Source organism: Sapajus apella, unplaced genomic scaffold (assembly GCF_009761245.1).
Source record: "Sapajus apella isolate SASKATOON/1434 unplaced genomic scaffold, GSC_monkey_1.0 scaffold141, whole genome shotgun sequence".
In the NCBI taxonomy this organism is placed as follows: Eukaryota; Metazoa; Chordata; class Mammalia; order Primates; family Cebidae; genus Sapajus; species Sapajus apella.
Window position 1 is genome coordinate 1,083,157 of NW_022437081.1, and position 27,875 is coordinate 1,111,031.

The 27,875-nt window shown below is 43.5% G+C and overlaps 1 protein-coding gene across 1 annotated transcript; it reads left to right on the plus strand.

Annotated features, from left to right (window-relative positions):
- The first annotated feature begins 508 nt into the window (after positions 1-508).
- Positions 509-26,466, plus strand: VGLL1 (vestigial like family member 1). Its single transcript, XM_032264042.1, has 5 exons — positions 509-646; positions 4,247-4,491; positions 17,479-17,874; positions 19,626-19,679; positions 26,118-26,466. Exons 2-5 carry the CDS (start codon positions 4,275-4,277, stop codon positions 26,204-26,206), a joined length of 756 nt encoding a protein of 251 aa, XP_032119933.1. The 5' UTR covers positions 509-646; positions 4,247-4,274; the 3' UTR covers positions 26,207-26,466.
- Positions 26,467-27,875: the final 1,409 nt, after the last annotated feature.

The window sequence follows — 27,875 nt, forward strand, 5'->3', positions numbered from 1 at the left end:
GCCACTTACTGTGGTAATATTGAGGGCTTTTAAAATGAGAATTGGGATCCCCTCCTCCAAACCTCCTGCCCTGAATTGCTTTGCATACTGCAGATTTAGAGAAGTCTTTTCTCCCTCTTTGGCCAGTGGAAGCCTGTGACAAGTCCAGACTCCTAGGGGTCTGAGCTCTCCTTTTCTTCCCATGGAGAGAGAGGGAAAAACTAGACATAATCCAAACTGATTCTCAGTTCCTGAGACTGGTGTGACATCAGTTTGATCTAAACCCCAAAACTGATGTTTCATTTGTCGTTGACTCTGTGTATGGTTTTGGACAAACAATTGGCCTCCCAGTTTAAGAGACAATCTCACAAAATGCTTTTTTTCATGCAAAAAGAAAGAAATGAAAAAAAAAAAGAGCTACCATTTTCCTCATTCCTGCAGGTGCCCAACCAGGTTGACTTGTTGGAGTGCATTTTCTGCATTCTTAATAGATAGCTAGCAGGAAACGCCTTGTACAGCCCCAGCTAGAGGGGCGGAAAGTAACAAGGAGGTGGGGGTACAAATCCTCAGCTCCTGCTTCCGCAAGCACTGAGTTGCTCTGAAGTGAGCCAGGCAGCTCTGGCCATCTTTTCCCAGCCATAGAATCAGGTGATGATCCAGAATTAAGGTAAGAGAATCTGGGGATTTTTTTCTGGGGAGGAGGAATGAAACTTAACTGGGAAGAAATGGGGGAGTCATCAAATGCTTTGCTCAGTGAGATGCAATCTGGTCCCCATTGGGGTTTTGTTCCAAGTGATTGTTTGACAAACCAACCCCACTGACTTCCAGCTCCACCCCAGAGCGCTAGGTACCATTTTGGAGAAGTGTGGTAAGTGCGTCCGTGCAGGCAGACTGTGGTAGAGGTCTGGCCAAAATGCTGGTTTGGGATTCTGTGTTCAATGATTTCTCTCTCTCTCTCTCTCTCTTTCTCTTTCTTTCTTTCTTTCTTTTTTGAAGAAGAGGGAAATATTTGAGGGAGCACTTTGTGTCTTTATATCTTGTGAGATGGAGAAATTGCAAACTGCATGTTGTTTTGTAATTATGCCATTCTGACAGTACCACTGGTAAAACTTGGCCTTGGGGTTTTGTCTACTATGAGAGGCTTTTGCTATAAGCCAGACACTGATATGGAAACATCTTATCTGGGAGACACCCAGCCTTTCTTTAGGCTCACTGGCATCCTCTTCGATCCAGCTTTGCAGCATCTCTTTCTTCTAGGCAAGATACACCCCAGCAATTAACTCATGAATGAAGAGACCCCTTATGGAGGTCTCATTTGAGGATGAAGCTTCTCACGTTTCTCCAGAGGTACAGTGAGATGCAGTTCTTCATAGGACTAAGCCAATGGCAGTTCTCAGAATTTTAATATTCCTTAAACACACTTTCTCTCCACTGGGGTCCAAGTGCAGCCTAGGGAGTTGCTTGTGAGCTGATCCAGAGAAGTAGCCTATGGCTTTCCTTTTGATTGTGTGTGGTGTGTCTGGGGAGGAGAAAAAAGGGCATAGGTAGTACTTATTCAGTGAATACTGAATTTATCATTCAGGATACCCAATTGCCCATGGTCTGAGCTCTCCAAGGTGAAGGGGCTGAGATACCACCTCCGACTTTCTCCATCTCTACTATTTCCTGACTGTAGCAAGTTGGCCTGGGGTCTGGGGATGTTACCCAAGGAGACTAGGCACATGCTTCGGGACCCTAATGTCCTTAGGGTTCTATCAGCTCCTTCCCTTGTGGCTTCAAGTGGAGTTAGCAAAGAGAGATTGCGAGCTGTGTCAAGCCTGAGTTTTGAGCAGTGGCCACTGGAAATTCTGAGAATGAGAGGGTAAGTCCTCTAAAGGTGATCACTGGCCCATCCAGCAGCAGGCAGAGGCTTCAAGGAGAAGCTCTGAGGGAGCAGATGGAGTTGGGAGTTGCTGCCTGCATTATCTGAAGGAAACCAGATGGCTGGCTTAGGGTTCTGGCTTAAAGCCCCCTAGGGATTAAGAGGTAGATACAGAGACTGAGGCCCATAGAGGAGAAGGGACTATTAGACCCAGCAGGTACTCAATCGGGGACAGTTAAGGTAAGACAAGCATTGACGACAGAAAGATCTGGGTTGAAATCACAGCTCTGCCACTCCCTAGTTGTGTAGCCTAGGCAGTCTATTTCACCTTCTTTAAGCCCTAAATTGCTCACCTGTAAAATGGGGACAATGATACCTAATTTGAGCATTATAAAAATTGGAGAAGATAGTTGTATAGTTTCTGGCACAGAGTAGGTGTTCAAGTGCAGCTTTAAGAAAGTACTGCCTCCATGCTTCTCATTGCTTTATAATTCATAACACTTTGTTTTTCATTTCTATCACTTCAAGTATCAGCATAGATCATGTGCTTTTTTAAAATAGAGTAATAATTTACCTACAGTGAAATGCATAGATCTGAAGTGTAAAATTTGATGTGTTTTAACAAATTTATCCATTCATGTAGTAACCATCTCCCTCATCTTCATCAAGATGTAGGACATTTCCAACACCCCTGAGGGCTCCCTCATCCCCTTTCCTAGGCAATCTCTCAATCTCTACCCCACAGGCAACCACAGTTCTGAATTTCATCACCACAGTTTGTTTGTGCTTATTTCATGTATGTGAAATTGTACAATATGTGGCCTTTTGTGTCTGGCTTCTTTCACTCAACATGTTTTTGAGATTCATACATGCTGTTGTGGAGACTGGTAGTTTGTTTGTTTCTTTTCTTGTTGAGTAACATTCCATTGTATAAATATGTCATAGCTAGTTTCTTTATTCTCCTGGTGACAAACATGTGGGTACTTTCCATTTTTGGTTGGTATGAAGAAAGCTGCTGTGAGCAGTCATGGACAAGTCTTTGTGTGGACATAGTTTTCATTTCTCTTGGCTATGTGTACCTAGAAGTGAGATTGCTGGGTCACACGGTAAGAATGTGTTTAATTTTATAAGAAACTAATAGTTTTTCAAAGCGCTTGTTCACTTGTTTTTGAAAGTAAGGGTGCAATGGATGAACTTTTGAGCTAGTACCTGGTTCTGCTTAGCATAACTGCCAACCAGGAGAAACGCTGGTTACTGAACACCTACTTTGTGCTAGGTGCTAGGAATAAATAAATGAATATAAAATGCTTCCTGTTCTCAAGGATCTCATAAACTAGAGGAGAGAAACAGTCTATTAAACTCTAGTCATTTTCATTACATTGACAAGGATGAATAGATGAAATCCATCTTTAGCCAAAGCACATGGCAAGTCAGATTGGGTGGTCACAGGTAAAGACGCATCCTGACAGGCTACTTTCCTGGTAAAGGAAGGCCACACTATGTCTTGAGGGCCCACTGTGAGCCAGGTCCTGGCCTGGATCCAAATAGACAGCCTTTGCCCACAAGGAACTTTCAAGGTAGGATATGATGATACCAATGATGGAACCCAAGTTCAGTACACAACTATTGAGCATCTACTCTATCTCAGGCACTGTTCTAGATACGGAAGATATGGTGGGGAACAGAGCTGACAATCTTAAAACCTTTCAGGAGCTTTCCACCAACGTTGGCAACATTGGTGTAAAAATGTTTTTTATACATCTGTATTTTTTTCAGAATATATCTGTCGGAGGCCTTAGAGATGGTGTTGTTTGTAATTGCTAGTTGCTAAGATGGGATGCGGGTAGGTGTGGGACACAGTCTTACATAGATTAAGGCATTGGGGGAGTAGGAAAATTTGATGTGCTTACTCCTCTTGTGTGTGAATGGTCAAGATGGAAAGCAATGCCTACTATGCAAGCTGAAATTGTCAAGCACCCACTGGATTGCCTGGTCAAGCTCTCCACGGGAGCCCATGCCTACAGGTAGTTCTGGGCCAACCTTGGCTCATTCATTTAGGAGAAAGGCACTTCTACAGGAGGCAAGTTATACTGCTATTTGGCCTCAACGTCCTCCCACCTCCCCATTTCCTGATGCTCTCTCTAGTCATGTTGGCTGTTCATTTTCATTTGTAAGAGAAGGCCCCTTCTCAGCACTTCATGGAGCTTTGTTGTGTTGTGCCTTGAACACTGATTAGACAAGGCTCCTCAACAGCATTGTCACTGACCTTTGGGAGCTATGTGGCTCCTTGGGGCCCCAGCAAGCATGCATACCTGGTGGAAGCGAACTGCTTGCCCAAGGTTACTGCTTACCCAAACCATATCCAAGCCACTTGGTAAAATAGTGCCAGTGATATTTTGCCTTTGGTCCACAGCTATCACCTTTGTCACTCACAATGGAAGAAGACATGAAGAAGAATGCCACCCGGCTGCCCAAAGGCAAGCAGAAGCCTATAAAGACGGAATGGAATTCCCGGTGTGTCCTTTTCACCTACTTCCAGGGGGACATCAGCAGTGTAGTGGATGAGCACTTCTCCAGAGCTCTGAGCAATATCAAGAGCCCCCAGGAATTGACCCCCTCGAGTCAGAGTGAAGGTGTGATGCTGAAGAACGGTGAGCATGTGGGGAGGGCAGGAGGCTGGGATTCCCTATCAAGGCTGCCACAGACAAACCAGTCCTTTGATGTAGTTGACACACTTAGACACATATATGTTTGCTAAAGGCAAGTTGCTCTGACTAGTTAGAAGCCACACCCCTTCCTAGAAGTTTAACTTTAAAATGGGGCTGCCATTTACTACTCCAACCTCACCTCCCCAGCACTGTCCATCAGGAACTGGCTTTCTTCTGTCCTTCATGTTTGCTTTGATCTCTTCCTGGCCTTTGCACAAACTCTTCCTTGTCTGCGAAGCTCTTCCCTCCATTCTCCTAATTAACCCACATTCATCCTAAGATGACTTCCTTAGGGCAGCTTTCCCTGATCACCAATACCTCCAACCATTGAAATATCCTATTATAGATTCTCCTACCATTCTTTAACTCTCCTTCACAGCCCTTCACAATTGCAGTTTTTACACTTGTATGATTATTTGACTATTGCATACTCCCCCATTAAATGAAAGTTCTGTGAGGGCAAGGACCATTGCTGGGTTTGCTCAATATTGTGTTTCCAGCATTTAGAAACAGTAACTGTGACACAGGGGCAACCAACAAGGATTTGCTGAATGAGTAAATGAACACACGAATATACAAATTTCTGAGCACTATATCTAGGTTCAAAGAACCTTGAACTTTCCATGAAAGACTAAAACGTAGATCAGAATCTTGTTGAATAAACCAGCAGAACAGAAATGTGTTATGATAGTTTTAAAATGTTGATAATATTTGCATTTTATATAATTTATTTCCATAAATAGTGTTCCCAGTTGTAGAGAGGTGGTTTTGAAAAGTTTTAAAATTAAAGCTGGCCAGGTGTGATGGTTCATACTTGTAATCCCAGCACTTTGGGAGGCCAAGGCAGGAGGATCACTTGAGGCCAGGAGTTTAAGACCAGCCGGACCAACATAGTGAGACCCTGTCTCTACAAAAAATAAAAAAAAATTATTCCTGTGTAGTGGCTCATACCTGTATCTCCAGCTACTCAGGAGGCTGAGGCAGGAGAATCACTTGAGCCTGGGGGTTGAGGCTGCAGAGTAACACTGTACACAGCCTGAGTGACAAAGCAAGACTGTGTCTCAAAAGAAAAAAAAAGTAAGGCTATGGGAATAAAAGAAGTTCAATGTAAAAATGGGTGCTGTTTAATCAAATTAGTTCACCTATTTTATTATTTCCTTAATCATGTTAAATGCTGGGTTCATTGATCAACACTGAATGAGAGCTCCACAACTATTCACTGTTATCAGTATTTTTCTTCTTCTGTTTTTAAGAGACAGGGTCTCACTCTGTTGCCCAGGCTGGAATGCGGTGGCACGATGATAGCTCACTGCAGCCACGAATTCCTGGGCTCATGAAATTTTCCTGCCTCAGCCTCGCAAGTAGCTAGAATTACAGGCATGCGCCACCACACCTGGCTAATTAAAAAAAAATTTTTTTGTACAGACAGGATCTCACTATGTTGCCTGGGCAGGTTTTAGATTCCTGACCTCAAGCAGTCCTCCCACTTTGGCCATCCAAAGTGCTGGTATTACAGGTATGAACCCCCACACCAGGCCAGTATTATTATTACTATTATTATTAATATTGGCCTGAGGGAACAGGAACACCAAAACAACCATGAAAAGAAAATGCATGTCCCATGTAGGTGCTCCCAGCCTCTTCTCTATTAATAGCGGATAGTTTGGTGAGCCAGGGCAGGGGCCAGAGGGAAGTAGATGAATAGTCTTGCCATCTCTTTCCCACCCTTCACGGGGCCAGGTGTGTCTATTTGGTAATTGTTAAGAAATAAACAGTCATACATCTCAAAGCAGTTACTTCAAGAGAGCTAAGTCAAAATGTACACGTCAAAATATCCATGTTTGAAGGAAGCCTTAAATATCACACTAGCAGGGGCTGCAGTATGACTTTCATGGGTCCTGGACACTTTTGTCTTCATGGACCTCCTTCCTCTGTAAAAACATAAAAAGTTACATTTTATGACTGGATTGGTATCAAGATGAATAAATCCAGCCTGGGTTCATGTTTTAAATATATCCAGCATCATTATCATATTCATTTTTTCTTCTGATTTTAAAACATTTTTGTGGACCTCTAAAAGTATTCATGGGCCCTAGGCACTGTGCCTCCTGTGCCTAATGGAGAAGTCACCCTTGCCAACTGGATGTGACTCAATATGGCTCCCTTTACTTTACTGAAAAATTAGCAAATAGATCAGGGTGTGGTGGATTTCAAGAGACCCTTGTTGGTGTTGCCAAGTGCACACGTTCAGTGACTTGCTCTCACTGGAAGACATGCATACCTCCAACTGGGGGCCTTTGTGTAAAGTAGACAAGTGGGGTCTCTGCCCGTGGGCAAAGAGCTCCCCTGTCTCCAGATGCCATCATTCTGGCTTTGCTCTTTGGGTCTGCAGAGGGAGTTGATGTGTATCTGATGTATTCATCTTTGCAGAATTTACTTCTCTCTTAGAAATTACTTTTACAGTCAAGCAATGTGGTTTTCTCAGAGACTCTTGTGGGTTAAATAAAGATGTGGAAGAACATGGGGTAGCAGCAGATACTAAAGGAAATGATGTGGAGCTTGCTGTTAAAATGGGCAGGAGGGGATGTGGGGACGTGATGTCTGAGAGTGTGCTGAATAATCATAGCGGGAGCAGGAATGACCGTGGTCTTGAATCATTTGGGGGATTGACATGTGGTAAGAGGTGAGAAATATGGTGTGTGGGATTCAAAAGATCTAACTGGCTCCTTGGAAGGGTCAAAATCCCTGGCACTTAATACACAGACAAGTATGCCGACTTTGGCTCTTTGTGGTTTATTTCTGAACGTGTTGACTTGGATTCATTATAATCCCTTGCAAGCACCATAGAGCCACGGTGTCACTTCCTCTTGCTACTTGCCTGGTAAAACCCAAGCTGGGATAAAACTGTTGGCCTGTTGCCCCATTTCTGTGCTTCATTTTGCAGCAAAACTCCGAAGTGGTATTTTTGCGTACTGTGTCCTTTCCTCTCATGCCCTCTACACTCCATTCCACTCATGCTTTCAACCTCCTCACTCCTTGAAATCACTCTTATCAAAGTTACCCAGTGACCTCCACTTTCAAAATCCAATAGTCCCTATCTGTCCTCATCTGATTTGACCTATCACATTTGCTGCAGAAGATTGCCCCCTCCTCCTGGAAATACCTCCTTCACTTGCAGTCAGTCCATAAAATTACGCTTTCTTGGTTTTCCTCCTGTCTCCCTGGTTGCTATTCCTTCCCAGTCTCCTTTGCTAGATGTCCTCCTCTCTTCAACTTCTAAACATTTCAGGGCACCAGTACTCAGGTCCCCGACAACTCCTTTTTTCTATCTACACTTACTCTCTTGGTCTCAAATGCCATCTATATGTTGATCAATTCCAAATGCATATCTGCAACTCAGAATGTATTTCAGACCTGCCCATCTAACTGCCTACTTGATCTTCACTTAACATGTCTAATAGGAAACTCCAACAAAATAGCTCCCAAACTGAACTCTTAATTTCCCCCTCAACCTGCTCTGCCCACAGCCTTTCCCATCTCAATAAATGGCAGCTGCATCCTTCCAATTCCTTGAAGTCATGCTTAACAGCTCTCTTTGTCTCACACCCCACCTCCAATCCTTTTGGAAATTGTGTAGGTTGTATCTTCAAAATGTTCAATATCTGACCATGTCCCCTCACCTCCACTGCTATCACCTGAGTCCAGAAGCTATCATCTCCCCCCCAGAATTGTTACAGTTGCCTCCTACTTGGTCTCATTGCTTCTTCCCTTCCTCACCTTCAGTCTGTTCTTAGGAGGGCAATCAGAATGGTAGCATTAAAATGAAAGTCACACCCTAGAACTCTTCTGTTCAAAACTCTCTGACAACTTCCTATGTCACTTGGAATCGAATCTAAAGTCTATAATGGGGTCGTATCTCCTCTGGGCCTCCATTGTCTTTCTGGTCTCATATCTTACCACTTTCTGCCTTATCCGCTCCAGTCTAGGCTCCTTGCTATTCATAAAATATGCCAAGGACAATCCTGCCTCAGGCCTGCCCTTTGTGCATGGTCTCTCCTATCCCTGGAATGTTCTTTCCCCAGATACCTGCATGCCTTCCTTTCTCCATTCAAGTTTCCACCTGGATGTCACCACTTCAAACAGTCCTTGTCTGAGTAATCTATTTAAAAAAATGAAAACCCCAACACTCTCACTTCTGTCCACTTACCCTGCTTCATTTTTCTTCTTAGCATTTGTCACTCCAAGGCACATTATATGTTATAATTCTTTCTTGACTCCTCTTTCCCCTTACCCTCTGAGCTCTGTGGCAGCAGGGACTCAATCTGTTAACTGCTGCTTTCCAAGTACCTAGTACAATGCCTGACATATGGAGGCACACAATACATATGGCTTGAATGAATGAAATTGTGGTTTGGATCACAAGATGTTGACCCTACAGATGGGGGTCACCGTAGAGAAGGGCTACGGTGTGGTGTACAGCTTTAGAACCACTCAGCATGGGGCCAGGCCAGCTCTATCACTTACTAAGTGTGATCTCCAGACATATCACTTCACCTCTCTGTGCCTCAGTTTCCTCCTCTCTAAAATGGAATATTATTGAATTATAGGACAGTGCTTGTGGGGAGCCAATGAGATAATGCATATCAAGTGGCATATATTAAGTGCTATGTAGTCCAAAGCTTGAGTTGAGTTTTGAACAGCTAAGACAGACGTGAGGACCTGTGTTCAAAACACCAGGATCACAGAGCAGCGGATCTCTCCCATAAGCCTCCAGGTTTTCAGGGGGTTCTGCTGCGTGGCTGCTGTAGAATTTCCTATGCCTTCTGACTTTACCCTGTATCCTTCTGTGAAGCCCCTGCCCCCTAAGGGAAGTTGGTTGTGGCCTTGTTTCTTGCCCAAGCCAGCCTTTGCAGGCCAGACAGAGAGGTGGCTTGCTTCTCCATCTTTCTTCTTGGTTGTTGCCTTTTCCCTATGAGAAGCCCACAAATCCCTTGCCTGTGAAGATGTCGTCTCCCTCACAGTGCGAGGTGCGGGCTAGGCAAGTATTTGTCTGTTGATTGAGCAAATGAAGGAAAGACTGCCTCCCTCAAAGCCTCTCTCATCACCATTGGGAGTCAAGTTTCTCATAAGCTCTGCTGCCGCAGGGGAGTGCCCCATGAAAGACTTCCAGTCCCACAGAGATTCTCACTGGAGGTGTTATATGACATATTTATGCCTTTGAAAATGGTGGGAAATCTTTCAAGTGGACTTTCCTTACTGACTGTTAGCATCCTCTCAACCCCTACAGGCCAACACCAAGCCGTCCAGCCCAGCTAGGCCATGCCAAGTAGAACAGGCTCCCCATTCATGGGCTCCCATGGCCGACTCACCCACATTCTAAGGGCTCTCTGTTGAGCCAAATATGCAAAGCCCAAACACAGAGACCCGTGTGGCTAGGAAATGCTGTCAAATTTCCTGGCTTCTCTTCCCCAATCAATGTTTTTTTTGTTTTGTTTTGTTTGTTTTTTTTTTGTTTTGTTTTGTTTTGTTTTTAATTTACTTATGGATAATTTATACTGGCTGTACTTCAGAGAAGAAAATAACAAGTTGAAGGCATCTTTGAATTATCTCCATTTTAAAAGGACATTGAGAATTTTAGAATTAGTGGCTAGAGAAGCTTCAGTAACTATCGTTTGTAGGGGGCATGATCCAGGCACTTATGCCAGCCTGTGTTCTGACTATCCTGTTCCCAGACCAAGTCCTGAGGGCTGCCTCAGGCCTGGCGACATTGCTGCAGGGCTGCTGAGAGAAGGTGACAGGGTATATACCTGGGCACCCAATCTCAAAGGGTCTAGCCTCCTTCTCTCTCCCCTCCCATCTGCCATAATCAGTGAGGGTAGGGAAGAAATGCTGACTTAAAAAAAAAAAAAAAAGTGTGACTATCGGCCGGGCACAGTGGCTCATGCCTGTAATCCCAGCCCTTTGGGAGGCTCAGTCAGGTGGATCACAAGGTCAGGAGTTCAAGACCAACAGGTGAATCCCCGTCTCTACTAAAAATAGAAAAATTAGCTGAGCATGGCCAAGCATGCCTGTAATCCCAGCTACTGGAGAGGCTGAGGCAGGAGAATCGCTTGAACCTGGGAGGCAGAGGTTGCAGTTAGCCGAGATCACGCCACTGCACTCCACACTCCAGCCTGGGCCACACAGTGAGACTCTGTCCAAAAAAAATTTTTTTTAAGTGTGAATATCTATGTGAGATATAGTTAGGCTAGTTGCTTATGGCCCTTGTGAATTCTGACAGTTTCCTGTCTTCCTTTCTCGTAAGGGAAAGGAATCTATCTGCACAAACTTATATAGAGCTCCCACTAGATGCCAGACACCACACTAAAATTAGTGCATTTTACTTCAGTCTACAAAATCCATTGTGATTTGTAAGGTTCAAAGACAGGCAAATTGAACCTATGGTGTTAGAAGACAGGATAGTGGTTATCTTTGGGAGGAGTCTTGACTGAGAGGGAGTACGGGGTGCTTCTGACTGGTGGTCAGGTTACTACTCGTGCTGGCTGCTCATTACCCAGTTTATGAAAATTCCCCCAGGTGCACACTTCCATTTGTGCATTTTTCTGCATGTTGGTTGTGCTTCGCGAAACCATTTTGCAATGGGTATTACCATCCTTATTTTACAGAGCAGGAAACTGCAGCCCAGAGAAGGCAAGTGCCTAGAGATGGGTCACACAGCCAGTGAGTGATAAAGATTGAAACCCAAGTCCACTGATCTCCAGAGTCAGTGTCTTGACTATCCCATTGTCCTGCCTTTGTATACTCTGACAATGCCCCAGCAAGAGGATTTAATACCTATAAAGACTATCGCTCATAATGTGTATAATGGCTAACACTTTTGAACACTTTCTGTGTACCAGACCCTTTGCTAGGGGCTGTCACGTGGGTTATCTCATTGAATCTTCACACCAACTGTACAGGTTAACTCTGTGTCCATTTTCCTGATGAGGAAACAGGCTCAGACAGTCAAGTGATTGGCCCAAGATCTCACAGCTAATATGGGGAATCTATAGTATTTGCCACAGAAAGAATCTATTTCAGATCTTAGCCACTCAACTTTTCAAATACTAGCTCATATTCTGTATTTGATCTCCATTTTCAGTTGGGAAAACGAACAGATATTCATCCAAAGACTAGGTACCCCAGGGAGGCAGCTGCGAAAGAGGGGAAGGAACTGAAAGGCCCCTCTGGTGCCCTGGAACAGGACTGTCTCCTATAAGCTGTCCCTCTGCCTCGGGTGTTATTTTGACCTCAGCTAATGCAAATAATAGGCTTTTTGTACTTGAGGGGAATGAATGAAGCGCAAGTGCCACCAGCAAAGAGAGCAGAGAGGGGAAAGTCAATGCATGCTGATCATGCAGTCCAAAGGTTGGACTTTCATAATGCAAAATGTGCATGTGTTCAGAGGGCTCTTGGTTTCAACTTCATCATAAAATGAGATTTGTAGGCCAGGCATGGTGGCTCACTCCTGTAATCCCAGCACTTCGGGAGGGCCAGGCATTCAAGACCAGCCTAGGCAACATAGAGAGACCCAGTCTCTACAAAAAAATTAAAAATTTGTCCAGGTGTGGTGGCTCACACCTGTATTTCCAGCTACTCAGGAGGCTGAGGTTGAGGCGGGAAGATCATTTGAGCCTGGGGAAACTGAGGCTGCAGTGAGCTACAATCTTGCCGGTAGACTCCACGCTGGGAGATGTGAGATTCCGTCTCAGCAAAAAAAGACAAAATTTGCTTTAAAAGATGCAGAAAGAGGGAGAAGAGAAGGAAAGAAAGAAGAAAGGATGGATGGAAGGAAATCAGGCAATCATGGATTAGTCATTCACAGCTGTGGCTCATCTTTTGGGAGCTTCACGGATCAAGTGGTTTCTTAAGTTTTTGCTTAAAACATAACTTTTGCTATTTACAAACATAAGATATACTCATCTTTGGAAATTTAGAAAACACAGATGAGCATTCAGGAAACAAAAAACACATGTGCATCTATGTGCATGTACTAATTTTTACAACATGGCATCATTTTGCACATACGGGTTGTAACTTGCTTTTTTTTAAAATTCAACAATGTCATATTCAGTTCTTCATGCCATTGAATGTGCTGCTACAACATCATTTTAATAACTCAAGAGTATCCTTTTATAGATGTACCAAATTTATTAAAATTTTTGGATATTTAGGTTGTTGCTAATCTTTCGCTATATTAAACCAATCACTTTGAACATCTTTGTAGGTACATTTTTACCTCATTGGTTATATCCTTAAAATAAATTGCTATATGTGGAATGCTTGGGTCAAAGAGTACATGCAAATTTTAGGGTTTTGATATATATCGACAAATTTCTCCCTTGAAATGTTATGCCAGTCTGCCAGCCCTCCAACCCAAGGAGCATGTGAAAGTGCCCAGCTCACTGCATTCTTTGCAATATTGGGGAGGCATAGCTGGCAGGAGCATGAGGTTTGTAATCAGACACCTCTACCACCTGCTAACTGTGTGGCCTTAGACAAGTCACTTAACCATTCTGGGTCTCAATTTTCTTACCTGGGTTGCTGTAAGGATCACATGAGATCATGTATGTGGAGTGCTAAGTAAAGTGCCTGGCTCACAGTGAGTGCTCAATAAATAAAAGATATTCTATATGTACAAATTGTTCCTGCCCACCTCTGATGTGTTATTCCCTGAGAATGGCCACAGACTGAGCAAAGACTTCTGAAATCCCTTTTAGAACCAGTATCAATTCCGTCCTCCATACCAGCCCTGAAGTTCTGCTGCTGTTATGGGCTCCTTGGCTCAGTCATTTCTGCCCCTCCGTTTTCCAGCACTAGGTGACTGTTGGCAGGGAGGATTCTCAGGTCTCATACATTAATTACCGTCTTGCTTTTTCTCATGTTGATAATGCTGAGTGTTGCAAACCAGTAAAGAAACCCAGAGTAGGTTTCCAAACTGAGATGATTAGTAACAACAGCAACAGCTGCCACTTATTGAATGTCAGTTGTGTACCAGGCACTGTACTAAACCTTTTACATGGCTCGTCTCATTCAGTCTCATAACAGTCTCAGAGGTGGGTGGGGATTTGTTCAGTGTCACACAGATAGAAAGTGACAGATCTGGGATTGGATTCCAAGCCTGTCTGACTTCAAAGTCTGTGCTTTAACCACTTTCGTGCTGCGCTCTTCAATTTAGAAAGGTTCAGTGGGGAAGGGTGTGTGTGTGTGTGTGTGTGTGTGTGTGTGTGCGTGTGTGTGTACATGTTTGCGTTAATGAGTATGAATGTGTACATGTTTGCAACTGTGCACATATATGTGTGTAAATGTGTGTGCACTCATTAGAATAATACTTTCTCAGGGCCACTATGGGCTAGGCACATGCAAGTTCCTGGGGATATGATGTTGAACAAAAGAGAAATGATCTCAGCTCTCGCAAAGCTTACTCAATAATGAAGACCAACAGTGAATGAATGAATGTAAGAATGAAGAAATACATAAATTATAGGTCACTGACATGAAGGAATTAAACAGGGTGCAGTCACAGAAAGTAACAGGGTCACAAACTTTAGATTGGAGGTTGAGAGAAGGCCTTTCTGAAAGGGTGACATTTAAGTTTGTATGTTGAAAAACTAATCTGGAATAAGAAGTTAGGGTCTCCATGCAAGGATAAAGTGAAGGGAGGGTACTCTGGAATGAAGGCAATCTCGTAAGTGCCTGAAGATGTTTTCTAGAGTGTTCTGGGACTCCGAAAATTATATATGGGTGGAAGTGTGTGGTGCCTCTGGATATGCTTGGAAGGCAGGGGGAATGGCCTGCCAGTTTCACCCAAAAGGGGCAGTGTAGGAAATGGAGAACAGCTCTCTCTGGACAGGTCTTGTCTCATGACCAACAGCATCAGGAACTCCAGAGGGATGAATGGGACTAAGAGGTAGGGAGGATCTAGATGCCCAGGGTTGAATGAAGTGGAGTGGAAGTCATTTGTACTTGTGCTGAAAGAAACATCCTAGCCTGCTCCCTGTATCGCTGCATCAGGGTGTTGCTCACCTGCTCTCCACTCATTCATGTAGTCAGGGGTTTGAGAAGGCAGCAAAGTCTGTCCTGGGTCTCCCTCTCTCATTTCTACTACAGTTTTCAGTAGTAACTAATAGGGGGCACTTGGATTAAAAAAAAATGTTGCCAGGGTCACTTCTAGCAGCAGAAGCAGCCTTGAGCTAGTGCAGGCTTGTAGTTTAAGAGGCCTTGGCTGGGCACACCTGCAATCCCAGCACTTTGGGAGGCCAAGGTGGGTGGATCACCTGAGGTCGGGAGTTTGAGACCAGCCTGACCAGCATGGAGAAACCCTGTCTCTACTAAAATATAAAATTAGCTAGGCATGGTGGTACATGTCTGTAATCCCAGCTACTCAGGAGGCTGAGGCAGGAGAATCGCTTGAATCTGGGAGGCAGAAGTTGCAGTGAGCCGAGATTGTGCCACTGCACTCCAGCCTGGGCAACAAGAACGAAACTCCAACTCAAAAAAAAAAAAAAAAATGGCCTTTACCAACATCCACAACTTAGATGGGAGAGGCTGCCAAGAGGCCTGAGAAAGAGAGGCCCACCCAAATCCAGGGTCTCGACTCCATGGGCCACTGGCATCCAAGTGTAATCTGATGGATTTCCCCAGGCCACCCACGGCCCGCTGTTGCGTCACTGTGAACTTGGGGTTAGGAAACCCTGTGCGTTCCCACAAGCTCCCATCCAAACTGTGCTCTGGGGCACCCGGTGACCATACAGGACTTTGGACTGTGGCACACCAACCCACTTTCCCTTAACATTTCAGAGAATTCTAGAAGGGAAGCAGTTAAGAGAAATTTTCAAAACACTCTGGGGCTCTGCTTTCCACATTTCAAGCATTCAGCCCCTAAGTCATATGTATGAGATCTGTAAGGCCTGTTCAGATGGAAACTGCCTAGTTGTCAGGGGCTACACTTTGTTTCTAATTTGTGCTTAGGACATTCAGTACCCTCATTCAATATGAAACAGACTGTGATTATCCCAAATCAGCGTAATCACTCTCTTTGTGCACTAAATTGCTTTTGGCCTGGATATATTAATTTTCAGAAGTAGCATTCACCCTCACCAAAACACATCTTTACATATTGTCTTGCCTTCAGTTTCATAAGAAGGGCCAGCCATCACCCATCATTCACTGTGAATGGTGTGAGATGCTGGGCAGAATGTCTGTACCACGAGGACTTGGACCTCTCTTTCTACCCTTTGTGTTTCACTGAGTGGGAACTCCAGTAACTCTGTGCAGGCCTCTCAGAATTTTTTATCTTGTACACAATCCAGTCAAACTGAACACTCAGGAGAGCTAGGAGAGGTTTGTATGGGAAAGAGGACCAATGTCCCAGACAGCCTCTCCAGCCGGTCAGTCTTCCTTTGTCTCCACATCCACCCTCTCTCCATTACCTTGGATAGATGATAGGCTCCAGGCTTTAAGCACTGTCTAGAAGAGCTCTTTCCCTCCTCCCTCCTTGCCTGAGCAGGTGTTGAGAATGGGGAAAACATTCATCCTGGTCCTGAGCTATTCTGGACATTTGAGATCTCAGATTCAGTGGCTATCACAGGCACAATTAGATCAGTGTCTGTGGGACCAAAGGACACTCCAACCCTCTTAACCAATCCACATGAACTTTGCAGGAAGAAACTAAGTACCTCTTGACCCTCAGCATTCTGGTTTTGCAAAATGGGGTCCAAACAACTACTTCCCTTGCCATTACTTATCGTTCCAGCTCAATTCCCTACTTGGCTAATCTGTTTTGCTACCTTGGTTCAGTCTCTTAACATCCCTATGCCTCATATTGTGATTTTAACTCCTAGAGTTGTGTGAATGACCAGCACAGGTAAATGTTAAGCCCTTTATAAAGTTCTGTGGAGTCCCCCTGTTTGGTGTATTTAAAATACCAGCTGTAAAATAAAGCTGGATGATAGCAACAACCAAATACTTTTACTTCTAGAAAAGTATCCTTAAGGAGCTAATTGGATCCAGGTCCAAAGTTATCTATACAAAGATGCTCATTGCAATGCTGTTAACATAATTGGAAAAAAAATGGAAATAACCAAGCAGTGCACATATATGACATTTGTTAGCCACATTACTGCCTTACCATGGACTATTGTACAGTACTTTAAAAAGCTGGTGTTTACCTCCCTCCTTTCCTTCCTTCCTTCCTTCCTTCCTTCCTTCCTTCCTTCCTTCCTTCTTTCCTTCCTTCCTTCCTTCCTCTCTTTCTCTCTCTCTCTCTCTTTCTCTTTCTTTCTTTCTTTCTTTCTTTCTTTCTTTCTTTCTTTCTTTCTTCTGACTGAGTCTCACTCTGTTGTCCACGTGGTAGTGCAATGGCACAATTTCAGCTCACTGCAATATCTGCCTCCCGGGCACAAGTGATTATCCAGCCTCAGCCTTCCGAGTAGCTGGGATTACAGGTGTGCACCACCATATCCAGCTAAGTGTTGTATTTTTAGTAAAGACAGCGTTTCACCATATTGGCCAGGCTGGTCTCAAACTCCTGGCTTCAAGTGATCTGCCCGTCTTGGCCTCCCAAAGAGCTGGGATTGCAGGTGTGAGCCACCGCACCTGGCCTATTCATTTCTATAGGAGGCTTTTCATGATATTTTAATGAAGCAAAAATGGCTTTAATAACAATATATGTTGTGAAAACAATGAATGTATGAATAGAAACAAATCCTAGAAGTAGTATACCTGCAGAGGACAATGGCTATTTCTGGATATTATTACTAGGATAATTTTTTTTTAGGTTTTCTGTGTTTCCTTCAAGTTAAAAAAAATGAAGTATGAATTACTGAAAAAAGCTACATCCATTTTGAAAATGATAAACACCTAACGTGTCTTCTAAATCTTCCTTGTCAGATGATAGCATGTCTCCAAATCAGTGGCGTTACTCTTCTCCATGGACAAAGCCACAGCCGGAAGTTCCTGTCACAAACCGTGCCAGCTGCAGCTTACATGTGCCTGGTCCCGTGGCTGTGAATCAGTTCTCACCGTCCCTGGCTAGGAGGCCCCCCGTTCGGCCTGGAGAGCTGTGGCATTTCTCCTCTGTGGCCGGCACCAGTTCCTTAGATCCTGGCTACTCTCATGCCTTCCCGGCTCGGCACCTGATTCCAGAGCCCCAGCCTGATGGGAAACGTGAGCCTCTCCTGAGTCTCCTCCAGCAAGACAGATGCTTAGTCCGTCCTCAGGAATCTGCTGCCAGGGAGAATGGAAGCACAGGGTTGCTCTTCAACATGCCTCCCGGCTCAGTCCACTGTAAGGAAATGCCTAGATACTTGGAGGGGTACCTCTGATTGGTTGTGGTTGAGAGTGAGTTGGCATGAGATGAGGTGCCCAGATTAATTGCTGCCACTCTGGACATAGGGCTGCTGAGGGACAGAATGTCCTGCTTAAATGTTCCATATATTTTCACTACGCTTCATTGACATTCACAGTTTAATAGCTAAAGGGTTACATAGATAGCCAGCCAGATGGATTAGGCCCAAAGTACTCACCCTAGCCTGTCAACTTGGCCTTACCTTAGAAAAATGATGGGCTGCTGCCTAATATCGTAGGGTCCTGTGTTTACATCATTGGGAGCAATTAAATAAGCCATTTGCCAAATAGAGCTCCGTGACGTACCTACAGCCTCAAACTGTGGCCTCCAAATAGGCTGCCAACTTGCAGTGATGTCAGGCTCCAGGCAAACAACAAGGGCAATCTATACCAACCATCTGCTCCACACATTAAAATTCAAAGCAATGGTAGAGGCAGCCCCATTGCTGTTGGAGATGTAACAGTGCCTGGCTGTCCCTGGCTCGCTCCTGCACTCTGGGAAAACTGCTTGGTTTCCCTTGGGTTCCTGCTCCCTGACCACCACCCCTCCCCTGAACTAAAAACTCCCTTAAGGCTCACTCACTTCTTCATTCACTCATTCACCCAGCAAATATTTAGTTAGTGCCTACCAGATGCAAAATATCTGTCAGAAAACAAGGCTCCCTTCCTTGTAAAAGGATGGGGAAGAATTGGCATTAATTATACTTCCACCAAAAAATCAATCTACTCTGTTGCAAGATTTGTCTTTCATATGAAACATGTATAAATATATATATTTTATAGTTTCATGGGACCAAGTCTGCATCTTCTGGCATTCTGTACTCTGAATTTTCTTTTGCAGCTTCCTTATCCATACATATGTGTGGTTCTAGTGTTCCAAGCCTGAAAGAAATTACTGGAAACTGTCTTTACCCTGAACTAAGTGTATAGTAAACAAAGGGCCTGTCCAGCATAGCCGACCTAAGTCAGGCACTGTGTTACATTCTAGTGTAGAAAACAAATTTCCCCATTAAAATACCACTCTGTCATTTCCAGAATTTGATTAGCAATGTACTTAAGGAGTAAATCATAAAAGTGGCATGCTTGGGAAACCTGTGAAAATTCCTACCCCTCTACTCTTTTTGAAAAGTCCTTTCTTACTGGATTTACAGGGAAAATTAGGCCAACTGTGCTTGTATATATGCCTGTGCATACACACAGCAGAGCCCTGTTTCAATAGTTGGTTAGAACACAGATGGTTGAAGTCATCACCTTCCAAACATAACAACTCTTTACAGTTCAATCCAATTCAGCAAATATTTAGTGAGCATCTACTATAAGCCAGGCACATCATGGTGAAACTATAATGCAGGCATTGTCCTACTCTGGAAATCTCAAGACACATTCACAAACAAATGGTTATTACCAAAGTCTTCATGCTCTACCCATGTTGACATCAGTTGTATTAACTGGTGATTGGCAGTCCAGGATCTGTTGAAGAAGTCAGTGACCCTTAATCAGGAACACTGCCTTGGAAAATGGGGGACCTTAAAAACAGAAGCTTCTCTGTTTTTGTAGCATCTGATAAGAGAGAATATGCCTGATATTCATAAACTTAGGGCCAGGCAATGTGGGGCCCCTGGGGAGCTACCGGGCACTTTCTAGCCTAGTCCCAGTAAATTCAGTTCCAATAATGTTTTCTTCTTTTCTAGATAAGAAGCTATATGTATCTCGTGGAGCTGCCAGTACCAGCCATCCAAATGAAAGTAGGTATCTTGTCCAGCCTTTGATGGTGTGTCTCTGTATCCTGAGAACGAACTTGAGAAATAAGGCTCCTGTCTACTACCAGAGACACTGATGGTGTAAAACCCAGCATCTCCAGTAATGGATGGGAGGCTTGTTTCTATTGCTTAGTGTTTTCACAGATAGAATTTGTTTCATTTTATCCTCAAAAAAGAGTGTATGCACTCCTTATCTTGTAAAATTTTATTTTGCTATAGGAGCAACTCTCCTTAGTTTCTTTTTTCTTGTCTTTTATTTCTTTTTTTTTTTTTTAACCTGAGCTGGACTTAACTGAAGTAGCCAAGGTGACTCAGAAAAATGAAGAAATTCATGAGGATGAGGATTAGCTTGCTGTGTCCCAGATGTTCAGTTTTCAGCCTAGTACACAGGGCCACCCCAGGACTCTGCAGTCAGGGAAAATGTCAACTAAGGCATGAGGCCAGAACTCTGGGCTCCACACTTGATTTGAAAGTGGTGTCAGTAGCTACTTACAAAAGAGGACCATCTGAGTGGAATGACAGGAGGATCTTCATGACCGGGATTCAGGGTTCAAATGCCAGCTTTAACATTTACTTGCCTCAGGAACCTGGTCATATTTCTTAACCACTTCATGTTTCAGTTCCAGAATAAGGGCTGGTGCATTATTCTAAGCATTGGCATACGTTAAACCATCGAGAAGTCTTTTGGAGGGCATACTGTGTACCCCAAGCTGTACTCTGTGTGCTGTGTTTAAGAGAGGACCTAAGCTGCCTGTGGTGCCTTGCACATGTAATCCCAGCACTTTGTGAGGCCAAGGCGGGAGGATTACTTGAGCCCAGAAGTTAGAGACCAGCCTGGGCAACATGGCAAGATCCCCATCTCCATAAAAAATAAAAATAGAGAGGACGCAAAGAAAGAGCCACTATCGCAGCCCCTGATTTCAGGCATTTGACAGTTGTGTGTGAAGTAGGGGTGAGGGCAATTTATAGACCCCACTAGAATGTCAACTCCATAAGGGCTGAGACTTTATTATTATTAATTGGTGACTGGCAAATGGTTGAAACACAGATAGTTTTATAGTTTCATGGAAACCACTGTATCCCTAGCACCTGGCACAGAGGTGTAGATATTTGTTGAATAAGTGAATGAGTGAAGGCTGGAAACAATAAAAGGCATTTAATAAGGAAATGGGAAAAAATGTAGTAATGCTGTAAAAATTATTCCAATGTAGTAAAAAATTATTATTTGAGGTCCTTGTGTGAGAGACAAACAAACAAAACAGAAACCAACCCCAGTTATAAATTGGCCATGCCTCCATGAGGAGATTCATTGAGAGCTGTTCAAAAGCCTTAGCATGGCCAAGGCAGGCATCGTGTAAGCCCTTGACCAAGGGAATGAGGTCTGCAGACCTTCTAACTTATGGAAGGCAGCGTTGTGGTGTTTCCTGAGAACTTGTTAATAATTTCTACATTTGCTTATTGTGAGTCTCAGAATTACTGATAACTTGATGCTTAAAATTGTTCATAGACTAAAGCTAACAGGAACAACATGTATTGGGTGTTGACTATGAGCCACATACCACATACTCCATCTTGCTCAGTCCCCACCATGACCTTGATGTGTATACAAATATGTCCTAGGTGCTTTACTCAATCGATATTCAGTAAATAGTGATTGACTAAATGAATATCCCCATTTTATAGATAAGGAAACTGGACCTCAAAAAAAGTGAAAGGACTTGCCTTAAGCCATGCAGCAGCGAGTGGCAGATGCAGTATTATCTCTTTGCTCTCATAGTGTCATAAAATCATCAAAAACAATTCCAGGTTAAATCAAGTGTACAACAGTGAAAATTAGTGACTGGTGAGATTATTTTATCACACATTAGTTCACTGTCTACCTGGGACCAGGACGCTATCCTAAAATAAAGGAAGGGGGGATGCAGAAGACTCAGAAAGCAAGCAAAAGAGCCAAGAAAAATATGCCTTCGGGGAAGGAATGATCTTCCCTTGCAGAGAGTAGTTGAGGAACAGTGGCTGTGCCAACAGGCCCGAGTTTGCCTTTCTACTACTGTGGCCCTGGCCAGAAGGAGGTAGCCTGCAGCTGAGAGGAAGAGAAGGGACTTCCTAGGACTCCAAGTGAAAGGTCAATGGAACCCAGCAAAGCCTTTGCTCTTAAGCATGACACCAGTCTCCCAGCCTTGCCTGATGGTACGAACCACCTGGGGAGCTTTTTCACTGCCCAGATACTGCTCCTCCACTTCCTGTTTGGCATGAGACTCAGCTGCGTGTTCATGTTTTATTCTTTATATAATTTATATTAACCTCATTTCAAAGTGAACTGCATGAACCTTTCAGTGGTAATTTAGATTGTTACGAAAGACTTCTTATGTGAGGCTGTAGAAAAATATTTGTCAAAAAAGGGAGGCAGAGTCTCCCCTGCCCCTCCGATATGGCATTAATCCCCTCGTATGGGCTGTCATGCAGCTATGAAGAAGGGGCCGTGTGGAGCAGAAGAGTCATCAGGGCCAGAAGAGCAGTCAGAGAGACCTCAGAGAGACACTCCAGAGGTGACTCCCACAAACATTGGTCAAAAGTTTTAGTGATTTTGATTTTTTTTTTTTTGGTCGGTAGAAATAGATACTGGTTATGTATTGCTTCAATGTCTGCAAATAATAATAACAGTTGATATTGTTAATTGCCAGACACTGTACTATAATATACATTGGAGATATGACAGTGAATGAAATTGTCTTGGTCCCTGCCCTCATAGAGTTAATAGTTTCATGGGGAAGACATATCCACCCCCAAAGGGAAAATGCAAAATATTTGCTAGTTATGATGAGTTCAGTGAGGAACACACATAAGGTTTTGAAATAGGGAAAAATGGGGGCCAACTTTAGATAAAGTGTTCAAGAAAGGCCTTTCTGAAGAAGTGACGTGTGATCAGGGATCTGAATGAAGTGAGAGAGCCAGCTCTGGCAAGAATTAGGGCAGAGATGGAGGGAGGTGGAGGAAGCTGTCCCTGCGAAAACCGGACGTGTGTGTGAAGAATGGGAAAAAAAGACCAGGGTGACAGAAGCACAGTGAGAAAGGAGAGAATGTGGCATAAGACAAGGCTGTAGAGGTAGGCAGGGGCCAGGTGATGCAGGGGCCTTATGGGTCACATTGGAAGTTGAGATTTCATATTCTAAGTGACTTTGTGAGCCATGGAAGGATTTTAATTGTGATCCAATTTGCATCTGATATGATCACAAAAGCCGTTGTGGGGAGGACACATTGGAGAAAGGCAAGAATGAAAACAAAGAGGCAAGAATCATGAGAGGATGATATCCTGGATAAGGAGGCAACAGCAGAAATAGAGGTATTTGAGATCTATTTGGGAGGGTTAGCTCTTAGGACTTGCTAATGGATTAAATGGGAGTGGCAAAGAAAGGGGAAGAATTCAGGTGATCTCCTAGGTTTCCCGTTTGAGCAAATGGATGGGAGAACACAACTCTGTTTTGGCCACGCCAAGTCTGAGGTGCCTATAAGTTATCCAAGTGGATATACCTTTTAAACAGTTGTATATGTAAGTGTGGAGTTCAGAAGAAAGTCTGGGTAAACATTTGGGATGTATATTATTCCTGTACATAAGTGGTATTTAAGGCCACTGGATGTGATCACCTAGGCAGAGGATGTAGACATAGAAGAGAAGAGAGCTGCGGACAGAGGCCTGGAGGGTGCCAATATTTAGGGGTTGAGGGCATGAGGAACCAACGGAGGAGACTGAAAAGGAGCATCCAGCATGATAAGAGGAGAATCGGGGCAGTGTGGTAAATAACAGAAGCTAAAAGAGGAGAATGTTTCAAAACCGAAGGAGTGATCAACTGTGTCAAAGACTGTGGAGAGATCAAATAACAGAAGGTAAGATAAGGAAAAATTCCTTTTAGATGTGGCATCAAAGACTTTTGTAGCCTTGTTAAGAGCAGTTTTCATTATGTGATGTGAACAGAAGCCAGATTAAAGTGGGTTGAAGAGTGAACTAGAGATGAGAAAATGGAGACAGTAAATTCAAGGAGTGTCTGATAAAGAGAAAAAAAGGTATTAGTTAAGAGGCGAAGGGGGCTTGAGAAGGTCTTTTTTTTTTAAGAAGGCAAATATTAGAGCCTCTTTGCATGACAGTGAAAATGATCTAATGTAGGAGGATAAAGATAACTTGAGGAGTGAAGTCATTGACAGAAGGGACATGTAGAAGCATTGACCTTTTATAAGAACAGGGGCTATTCTGCCATTGAAAGTATACAAAAGAAAGCTAAAAAGGACACAGATGCAAATTGATTTTCAGGCTTGCTTGTGAGGAGATTAAAAAGTACTAATCTAATGATTTCCATTTTCTCAACCAACTATGGAGCAAGATCATTAGCTGACAGCAAGAGTATGGGATATTTAAAGAGAGTGAGAAAGTACAAAGAAGTCTTCTTGGGCATTGGGAAGGCAAGCCTGATTGTAGACAAACATAAGCAGGATTTCAGGGTGGTGATCTGAAGTCTGAGCTCATGAATTTCAAGTGTGAGCTGTTAGCTGGGTTGTGCAGTTTTCATCAGTGGTGTTAGGTTAGTGTAATGCACAGAGAAGGAAAATGGGGGCCCTCATCTAGGGGTGAGGTTGTGGCAGTGAGCATGAAGGATAGAGAATAAGGAAAAGGAGTTGAGCATGTTTGCAAGTTAGTGATTATAACAACAGAATGTGGTATCTAAGCAGCGCAGAGAAGGAAATGGAGGCAGATGGACGTTGACAGGCTAATGGAGGTTGATGGATTGGAGGTTATGTAAAAACATGGTGATAAGACTACTTAAGCCAGCTGCATGGGAGGTGGTGGCTGGAGAGTGGATATTTGAAACTGAGATCGCAAGGGTCCCCTGTATAGATGAGAAAGTCTAGGGTGTGATCACGGGAATGGGTGGTTGAGGTAGAGCAAAGTACACGCTTGTTAGAAATAAGAAGAGTGACAAAAATCATGGAAGTAAAGCAAAGTAAGACCCAGTAGCTACCGACAACACAGGTTTTGCTTTTATTCTCATTCACAGATGGGAAAGTTGAGGCTTAGAAGGTTAAGTGACTTGTCCGAAGTCAAAGTGAGTGCCAGAGTCAGTTTTCAGTGACTTCATATTCTTCGGTCTTACCCACCAAGATAAGGTGCAGCTTAACCATGCAATAATTTGACTCTACCACATACAGACATATTGCCTTTTTAATAAAATAATAGCAAATGTTTACTGAGCATTTGTGTGCCAGTCACTGTTCTAGACACTTTATATGTGTTTAACTCACTTAATCCTCACTAGAATCTTAGGAGGTAGTTTTCATTAATATCCTTATTTGACATGAGTAAAGTGGGGCAGAGACAGGCTAGGTAACTTGCCCAGGGTCACACAGCTAGGCAGTGGTGAAGCCAGGACTGAAACCTGAGTTCATTGGACCCCAGAGTCAGCTCATGCTTATTCTATTTTTCAGGTAGCCAGTCTCCAGAGAGAAGAAAAGATCTGTTCTTTTATTGAAGTTCAGTTTGAAGAAGAGAATTCTTTTTTCCAATCTGCTTATGATTTTCTACTATGAATCTAGAGGGTCTAGAGATATCACTGTCCTTTTCTTTTCTGTTTCTAGGTGTTGAATCAGGAACAAGTATATGCCCTTTCTAAAATTGTGCACATCTCTTCCTTGGCACCTATGCCCTATGGCAAGGCTTTTCAAACTTGTTAAGTGAATTCTCAGCATATATAAATGATTAAGGGCACTGTTCTGGGATGGGAGCATGGAGGCCCACCTGCTTGTTCTTCTCACTCCTCACGCCACCCATGGCCTTGTTACTTAGAAATCAGACTCTTCTCATGTTCCCCCAGCAGGGTCCTTCTAATCAAGACTGACCACATAGTATCCTATGGGGTCGTCCCACTTTTCCAACTGAATCAAGATCCCAGGAACAGCCTGAAGCTTTTCAGCCTGAGCCAGACTGTGACCAACTTCATTCTTGCCTCTACCAAAGGCAAAATGAAAATAAGGTGGGCAAGGCCCATTGAGAATAGGTTGAGGCTGTGGGTTTTCTACATTTTCAAAGTCTGAAAAGAAGCTGAAAAGTCTCAGTCTGGCCCTGATGAATGACACACGTTCACTTGAAAACTTTGGTTTCTCAATCCTAACAAAGTGACCCCCAAATGAAATTGTTGAGAAATCTGAGAACTTACTTACTAGAAATTAAGTAAACTGCCTGTCACATGTTGGGCCTGTGGCTGTAGCAGAACTTATTCTTGGATGCAGTTCCGTGAGTTTCTGTCTTCCCTTCCTCTGAGGGTGAGGACTCCGGTATCTGATATCCCACAGGTGTTCATCTGGACCCTGGAGGAGACTTACAGCCTTCCATAGGGGACTAACTGGCTTTCATTAACAACATAACTTCTCCTTTAGGTCTTTCACAGTTAGCGACTCCTGGGAAGTACCCGCTTACACCACCAAACCACTGGGGCCACCCACATCGATACCTGCAGCATCTTTAGTCAAGCTGGAGGAGAAAGACCACACTTGGTCTAAGACACGGCAGCAGGACATCCCTGCAGATTGTTCCAGATAAAAATAAAAGCTTCTCAAACCCACTTGCCTCCCCAATCTGTTAAGCAGCTTCGTATCTAGTATGAGCTCAGTACTTGCCCTTTGAAAATCCCAGAAGCCCTTGCTGTTTCCCATCCACACCCTGCTTGCTCCTGTGTAACAGCTCAGATGATGAATAATAATAAAACTATACTTTTTAGGATGGTGCTGTTCTGGGTTCTAATTTCTTTCATACCCATCATTTCATTCAAATTTTCCAGCGACCCCAGTATTGGCGTTATTATCTTCATTTAATATATGTGGACACTGAGGCTTAGAGAAGGTAAATGATTTGCCTAAGATCACATGGTCAGTAGCAGAGTCAACACTGAAATCCAGGCCTCTGAACTCAGCGCTCTTTTCACACTGCCGCAATACTTATCAAGGGTTAGTATTAGGATGGCTCTTAGATATTTTCCCCTCCCATCTGCTATGTAATTAAGAACACAACTCTTGCATGAGTGGATTGGTGATCTTGGCATTAATACAGTAATTCTCCTGTCTCAAGAACAGTTTTTCCAGTGTGTTACATATGTTTCCTAGATTTAGTAAGAGGAAAAAAGGCTAAGGGAGTACATTTTCTAAGTTGCTTACCTTCAAAGTCTATGTTCTCTAGGTGATGGTTAGAAAAATTTGGGGTAGAGGCTGATTCTAGAACACCTGTAGCATATAATTATAGAAGTGTGTGTTTATCTTGGCTGGCTCTAGAAAGATTCATCTGTGTTAGATGATAATATATACCATCAGAAGTGAACTCTTAACGTAACAGTTTGGGAAGAGAAGAAATGATTTCAGTAGAGTTAGCATGTTACGTAGGTTGGGTGATCTGATAACCTTTCCCTGCAAACCCCTGGAAACTCTCTCTTGAATAAAACTGAAAGCAGTAATAATTTTTCTACTTTAAAAAGAGGAAAGAAAAGACCCTGTTTCTAAGAGACAAACACTCGCTCCTCTGACATAAGCAGGTAAATCCCTGCCCGCATCAAGTGATACTAATCTCAGACTCAGGTTTCTGGCTTGTTTACATCTATCGTGTTTTTCCTTTCCTACCTTACTTCCAAAGAGCTAAGGGGAGAATTATTTCTTTGTTTCTCACTTAGGCATTTTACTCTTGCAATTAATAAAATACCCCCTCCCCTTGCATACAAGATGTATACCACCCTTTACACACAAAGTGGGGTAATTGGCCCCTGTGTGTTGTCTGTGTGGCTTCATCTACATGCCAGTTGATAACCCTGTGAGATGCTAGTTTGGACAGAGAGTAGGGGAGGTGGGATTTTTTTCCACCAGATCAATCAAGGTCTTGAAACTGTGGAAAGTCAGGGCTCCATAGGACTAGAGCCCATAAACCTCATTGATGTCTTTCCCTATAGTTTTGAGAAATTGACAAGTGGCCTGATTGGCTTTGACTTAGCAGCTGCGTCTGCCTTCCACGCTCCCATCACATCCCCAACACACACACATTACCGACTTTACAAACTGGAAGAATTGAAATTGCTTCAAATGGAGTGGACACTCTCACATACTCAAATGATGCCTGTCTCTGAAAAAGCGAAAAGGTGACAACTCTCTTTCTCT